The 7,413-nt window shown below is 36.2% G+C and overlaps 1 protein-coding gene across 1 annotated transcript; it reads right to left on the bottom strand.

Moving 5' to 3' along the window:
- Window positions 1–435: 435 nt before the first annotated feature.
- LOC146940304 (C2 calcium/lipid-binding and GRAM domain containing protein) lies at window positions 436–7,413 on the bottom strand. The gene is made up of 9 exons (XM_085753985.1): window positions 7,027–7,413; window positions 3,590–4,789; window positions 3,175–3,357; window positions 2,790–3,073; window positions 2,531–2,647; window positions 2,154–2,416; window positions 1,754–1,922; window positions 906–1,172; window positions 436–816 (listed from the first exon to the last, which is right to left on the bottom strand). Exons 1-9 carry the CDS (start codon window positions 7,379–7,381, stop codon window positions 607–609), a joined length of 3,048 nt encoding a protein of 1,015 aa, XP_085610111.1. The 5' UTR covers window positions 7,382–7,413; the 3' UTR covers window positions 436–606.

The raw sequence follows: 7,413 nt of genomic DNA on the forward strand, positions 1-7,413 counted from the left end.
GGGATAATAATGTTCGGGATATTTAGCATTTTTCTTATATTATTAATCACAACTTCAAGTCTACTCGCTCAAACAATGATAAGGTTAAAAACAAGTAAGTACCAAATATAGCATATTGTATCAAAATGTGTCATCAGATTATACATGAGGAAGCAAATCAAATAACAAGAAATTATCATTAAGAATTAATCCGTATCACTTTCCTCATCTGAGTAACCTTTGTTGATCTTGTTCATAGCAGATTCAAAGATGCTCTCAAGCTCCTTCAAAAAGTCCACAAACACAAACATATCTTCTTGCTGGTTGTAGTTCGCAAGGATAGTCGGTTTGTCATTAACCCCGGCAATAACCTTAAAGGGACACAACTGAGTATCATTTTGAAAAACAGAATCACTATATTTTCTTCCAATTAACCTCTTTGCATAGGTCAGTGTCTTTTTGGCACAGAATTAAATTTATTTTTTTATTATTAACCATGATTACAATTTATCTATTGAAAAAGAAAATTAAAAATCAAACTATCATTCTACAGAGGTCACTTATTTCACCTAATACAAATTACAATTGTTTTTAATCTCCCTAATACAATGTGTATACATTCATCCTTTACACATGCGATTTCTGAGACATCAATAAAATCTCTTTCTGCAGTAGTTCAAATATTTCTTCCAGTCGAATTTTAAACTTGGATGTTATATTCCTGTTGATCCTTTGCTGAAACTTAGAGCTCCTAAGCCACATAATGCCAATGTATACATCACACTTGCAAGCACATTCACCAAGAGCCGATTTCTCAATTTCGTACCTAAAATGAATCTGCAAACAAAAATATCAGACTCTCTTCTATGGAACAATTTATAACAAATACAATATAAGAGTCTGACTGAGTTTTAAATTTAGCATACACGGAAGTGATCAGAAAATGGAACGCCATTGAGGATCATAACTTCATTCACAATCCTTCCTTCAGTGTTTGTGTTTGGATATTTTTGTTGTGTGCTTGTAACATCAAAAACTGACACATGCCTGTTAAATTGGTACGTAACATGCCTTTCGAGTACATCAGGTTTTACTGGTTCCCAAGGTGTAGTGTCATAGTCCATACAACCAGTTCTTTTCATAATCTTATGCTCTATGTTTCCTCCATCAAAAATTTCCATCACTGAACTTACCTGTGCAAGAATAACAAAACGGATTAAGGAGAGACTTGGTAATAGTATTATGTATAAAAGAATGATAATTCTTAAAGAAGGTTGACACAACAGCAAACAGGTTTAAAAGTAAAAGATACGAAAGAAAAGAAAACATAGAACACACAATGTTGGATCACGGAATTCCCTCAACTGTGTCTACGTCTCCAACTGCAGCTGGAGAGTGGCTTCAGTACCTTTCTATTATCACTGAAAGCTTAGGGTTTACAAAGTAAAACTCGTGTTTAAATAGTAAGGTCCATTTTACAACAATATCGTCGAACCTTTTACAACAAAGAAAATGCTATTTTGAATTGCTGAATTCAAGAGGTGTCAAACTATGAATTCATGCATTTGTGATATTGAAAGTGTTTAAAAATATACTTTTCATTCATAATGGATCAGATTGAAATCATAACGCATAACTCATTTCCTCAAGAGATTGAAAAGGATTTTTGAGTTGATATTTAAATTGGAACAAATGCTATCATGTTCATATCATAAGGCTTCAAAACTTCGCAAATGTGGGAGTGAATTTTATCTTCATAGTGATTGATGGTTACCTTAATTGGTAGTTCAGCAGAGTAAATCCTGGACATTTTTGCCTCATCTTCTAGGATAGATCCAGAGTCTTCAGGCATTACCAAGACCTCTTGATCTTCATGCTCTTCTGTAATTTGTTCTTTCTGATAGGGGTTCAGCATTCTTGCTCTCCACAATGCCATTATTGTTCTTTTGTTGAAATAAAATGTGTCGTCAGCTGAATTTAAATATATCCCATCATGTATGCTTTGATTGATAGTTTGACAGAATTACGGTGTATCAATGTGACTTTGACAAAAGGTACACTTTTGAAAATTTAACAAAATCACAATGCCACTGTGATTTTGTCAAACTTGCCGTGATTCCAAGCATGCACTCAACTGATAAGATTAGAAGCTTATGCATGCTGATTAAGAATACCTGGAGGCAGAACCGAATGAAACAAATGACTGAAAATGAAACCTAAGCCTTCCTTCTTCATCTTGCGTCTTGGCACCGTGCCTTGCATCGATACCTCGTCCTCTTCGAAGAATTATGGCCAATGTAGGGCTTCCTAATGATGCTAATGATGGAGGAAGCACTAGAATGTTATCAATATCTTCCCAAAGGAAGAAAAATTTTGTTTTATGTCCAAACAAATTTGCATAAAATCCCAGAACCCTTGCAGAAAGAAATAGCCGACCCTGCATTAGAAGGCATGGTCATTTAGTTTATAAAGTTCATAATGACATTCTAAGAATTCCCTGCTTTGAAGCATTTATATTGTCTGTGCTCAAATTGAGAACCAAATTTAGTACCTGTAAATGCAATTTTCTCTTCAGGGAACATGTGAAATCATTGATTAGAAATTCTTCTGGAGGCAACCCAAACAATTTCTGGAATGTAGAATTCCTTTGAGGTGATGGAAGATTGAACTGCAATAGAACCCTCAATAGTCAAAAACAATAATTAGTTCATTTCTTATTGCTCTATGACTACGAGTCTATGACATATTCACATAATCATACGCGCGTGCGCACACACACATATATGGGGTATGATGAAGATTGTGCTTACCTTTTTGCCTACTTCTTTTTCCTTCTTCTCCAAGTAATCCTTGATAATTTCAACTCCTTTGTTATTGTCCAAGAAAATTCTCAAATGCAACTTCGATTGAGCAGACTGGGCGAGTTTTCCTTCAAGCACGACCCACATGTCTGCCAATTCTGTTGATGTATGCTTTAGGAAATTGATCTCAGCATGTCCAAGTGAAACATCCTGGTCAAATGGACCATCAAAATCAAAAACTTCCACATACAAAACTGATGGTGGTTCTTCCATAGCATCAAACTCTAATATCTCTGCATATTAGTATAAAAAAACCAATACAGAATATAAGTAAAGAAACATTCAAATTGAAACAAATTTTTTAGCAAATAAGTGGCAAGACAGAAGGACAAACCATTCCATTGAGGATCTGATGTCTCAAGCTTGACAGAGCTTGACCTTGTTTGTCCATTACAGGTGAAAACCACATAAGGATCTGACAACCCTGTTGACTCCAATGAGACTAGGTCAGCCCCCTCAATTAAAGCTACAGTAACAACCCATCCATCACCATGTGCTTTCATGCCATGGTCAGTTCCTATTAGAAGAGAATGAAGTCAAAACTAAACGCTTACATGAATTTACTTGACAAGTATGAAGTGCTGACACAGATACGGACAGCAGACATAGAGACCGGTAATAATTTGCGAAAAGAAAAATGTCTTGTTGGTGTTAGGCACCGGATACACCTTCAATCTGAAAGTGTCGGTGCAACATAGATTGACAGTGATAACAAGTACAATAATAGTAGGTTCAAATAAAATGCTTACCCATTTGGAATCTAGCTTGCACAAAATGAGATACCATATGATAAACACGCTCCAACTGGATAACTAAAATTCCACTTGTTACTAGTTCTCCTAAGCTATCTGGCAGTTCAATCCCTCTAAACTCCAACCCCCGTGGTTGACTTGGACCACACCTTAAAATATGCAGCAACACATATAAACACATAAAAAATGTGGAAACAACTGTGAAATTCCAGAAGTATGTAATTGCCTGCCACCAATTCCACTGGCTTTCTGTCTGCAAAGTTGCCAGCAAATGTTCTTTGTTTATCAAATCCTCCTTATCTAGCACCTTAAACCTCTGAGCAAGTAGGTTAGCAAACTGGTCAAAACTCTCCTTCAAACCTTGTTTAGCCCCATTTTCTATCACACCTTTCATCATTGTGCTTTGTAGGAAAACCATTCCCCATGATATCACAAGATGTGAGGATTCCTCTACACAAGACAAATCTTCTCCAGGCATTATCTTGTAAAGAATTTCGACCCGAAATGAATTCCCATAAGGAACCTCAGGGGTCCATACACTAACAAGTACATCAAATTCATCTTTAGTCACTCTAATATAGGTCTGTTCTTCAGTGGTATTGAGAGCCTTAACTAATTTTGAAGCAGCTTTTGTATAGTTGACGACTCGAGTCAAACAAGACATATCTTCATCTTTCCAGGACCAATCCCCTTCTTGCAAATTTGTTGTCCCTTGTAGTTCTGCTAAATCTTTCCTAAACTGAGAATTGGGCGCGAAAAGAACAACATTAAGATTGTGTGAAGATACTTCATAAATCTTATCTACTAAAATACCGCCCTGCAAATTTTCAGGACTTTCTGGTCGGTTATCTCTTGACTCCATTAGTGCAATGCCTTCTTCAAAACTACAAGGGGGTGAATTTTCTTGGACACTATCTTCATAATCAGACAATGAATTTGATGTTTCTGAACAATCCACGGATTTTGAGTTTCGTTCTTTCTTATGTAAAATCCTTTCTATGCGATTAGCGATAACCTTCAACAACTGTTTGCCTTCACCCATTTTCCGATTTTTATCAAAAAATTGATGAGATGAAATGTGAGGACGTTCGGATTCTGTTGAGTCCTTAATTGAAGCAGTTGAGTTTGGAGAATGCTTATGATTCATAAAAGAAACATGGTCCTTATAATGAAGAGAAATTGTAAGGAGAATCTTCCCTGATTATGTACAACACAAGCCATTGAGATAAAAAAATCAGTTTGGTATGTTGAATTGCAGTTCAAGAAATAAAAAAAGTATGGTTAAACCTTCACAAAACAGTGGATATAGGGCAAAAATAGAAATGCTACATAGGATTGGCAATTAGTTCAATTCGACAATTAATTCTTGATCTTGATTCATGAATCATGAGGTAAAAAAGTCAAGGTTTATCTTAAATGTGAACTCAGGTAAATGAATGAGTTGAACGCTTCGCTTAAACTCACGAGCTTGAATGTAAAAGATGCAAAATGCTGCAAAAACTATGTTGAGAAGAGTGTTAGAGGCCAACAAAGAAAAAAAATAAAATGACAGAAAGAATGGTTTATATGCACCTGCATGTAACAAATATCACATCCTAAGGTAATAAACATAACAAACTACTAATTGTAACTAGTTTAAACAATATTCAACTAATTCTGAAAAATCTCAAACGATATCTTATAACAAACTCAAGATTTGGACACATTATGTTACTCTAATTAGTAAGTATTACTCTGTATATAGTTCAAGATATATGCTATAGAAACTAGGAACACTACTCTCAAAAACAAAAAACTAGGAACCACATCAACGTTGAAATAATGCTATCTAGCAAAGTTTCAGCATTCTACAATTATAAAAAAGGGCAACCCCTATCTAGCAAAGTTTCAGCATTCTACAATTATAAAAAAGGTCAACCCGGTGCAATAGAGCTCAAAAAAGGGCAACCCGGTGCAATAGAGCTCCCGCATATGCAGGGTCCGGGAAGGGGTCCCACAAAAGGGCAACCCGGTGCAATAGAGCTCAAAAAAGGGAAACCCCGGTGCAATAGAGCTCCCGCATATGCAGGGTCCGGGAAGGGGTCCCACCATTTGGTGTATTGTACGCAACCTTACCATGTTTTACACTGTATTGTACGTAGGGGTGGGAATAGGCCAGACCGTCCGACAGGGGCCTACAGCCTAGCCTATTTAAAGCCTAGCTCGGCCTAACTCGTTTATTAATAAGGCCAGGCTCAAGCTTTTTATAAGGCCTATTTAATTAAACAGGCCAGGCTAAGGCTTGCAAAAAAGCCTATTAAGCCCATCAGGCCGGCCTATTAAGTTTTTCATATATAATATATCTTCCATTATTGATATTTTTGAAGTTATTTTTTCATAAACACAAGCCTTCATATGATTTGTTATTTAGATGCTGATATATTGGTGTGATTAGACCTTCATATGAATTCATTATTTAGTAGCAAACATATTTGTGTGCTTTAGGCCTTAATAAGTTTTGGCCTATTTAGGAGTAGGCTTACATGTGTTGTCAAGCCTTAGCATAAAATAGGCTTTTAAATAGGCTTTCAGGCTTCATCAGGCTTTTAAAAAGGCCAGGCCAGGCCTCGAAAATGAGCCTATGACGGGTAACAGGCCAGGCTTAGGCCTTACAAAGCCCGGCCCAGCCTAGCCCATTTCCACCCATGTGTTGTCAAGCCTTAGCATAAAATAGGCTTTTAAATAGGCTTTCAGGCTTCATCAGGCTTTTAAAAAGGCCAGGCCAGGCCTCGAAAATGAGCCTATGACGGGTAACAGGCCAGGCTTAGGCCTTACAAAGCCCGGCCCAGCCTAGCCCATTTCCACCCCTAATTGTACGCAACCTTACCATGTTTTACACAAAAGGTTGTTTACTTGAACCCGAGACCTTTCAGTCACATGACAACAACTTTACCAGTTGCGCCAGGCATTCTACAATTATAATAGGGAAAATAATTAACTTTTATTAGTAGATGTTCTCAATATGATGAAAACTTGCACAGGAAGTAATTATAATTCAGGATGGATAGCTCGCTTGAGTTAAGGAATTAAATAAGTTAAAGGTACAGAGTTTGAGTCTTTGAATCCTAGACCCGAAGAAAATACAAACATTAACAATTAGTGAAATGCTAACATGTAACATGTTAAGACACGAAATAAGACACGAAATACAAACATTATGTATTCGAAATTGTGCAAATTTATTTATCACAATTTTGAAAATGGTCGTGTTTCAATAAATATTTACTATGTGTGGAATCATTAATATATGTCGTACAATATATGTCGTACATGTTAGCATGACCCTAACAATTAACATACTAATATTTAGGTTACCATTAAAAAAAACATAATATCATACACAACAACGTGATCATCTAAAAGAAGGAATATAATTGAGTGAAGGAATTACAAACCACAAAATTTGTTGAAAAATTTGCCATTCTTGTTAGAACATTGAAGCTCGAACCAAGTAGGTGGCAATATTTGCTTATTATCCTCAAAACCAACCTCACCAACAGGAATCCGTACCTCACCAACAAAATCCACTACCTTTGATTCATCACTATGATGATTAACAACATTGACAACAAGCACATCCTCAGCAATATCCTTCACCTTAAAAACAAACTCCTCGTTCCAAATGGGATTGAACGTGTTTCTCAATATCCTTGTCTTGTATTTAAACTTTCCAAGTTTAAGCTTCACACGAGAATTTTTCACAGGTAAGTCTTTGGCTTCTAATACACATACATATAACTTGTTCAACATAGCTTATAAAGCAAAAGCGGTATGGGCATGTT

The sequence above is a fragment of the Medicago sativa genome, chromosome 3 (genome assembly GCF_051527215.1).
Source record: "Medicago sativa cultivar Bolivia chromosome 3, Bolivia_mono, whole genome shotgun sequence".
Lineage (NCBI taxonomy): Eukaryota > Viridiplantae > Streptophyta > Magnoliopsida > Fabales > Fabaceae > Medicago > Medicago sativa.

Coding starts and splice junctions, on each gene's coding strand:
- LOC146940304 (XM_085753985.1), bottom strand. CDS start 7,381: ATGTTGAACAAGTTATATGTATGTGTATTAGAAGCCAAAGACTTACCT. Junction 3,074..3,174: donor ATCAGATCCTCAATGGAATG/GTTTGTCCTTCT, acceptor ACTAATATGCAG/AGATATTAGAGTTTGATGCT. Junction 1,173..1,753: donor CTGCTGAACTACCAATTAAG/GTAACCATCAAT, acceptor ATTCTTGCACAG/GTAAGTTCAGTGATGGAAAT.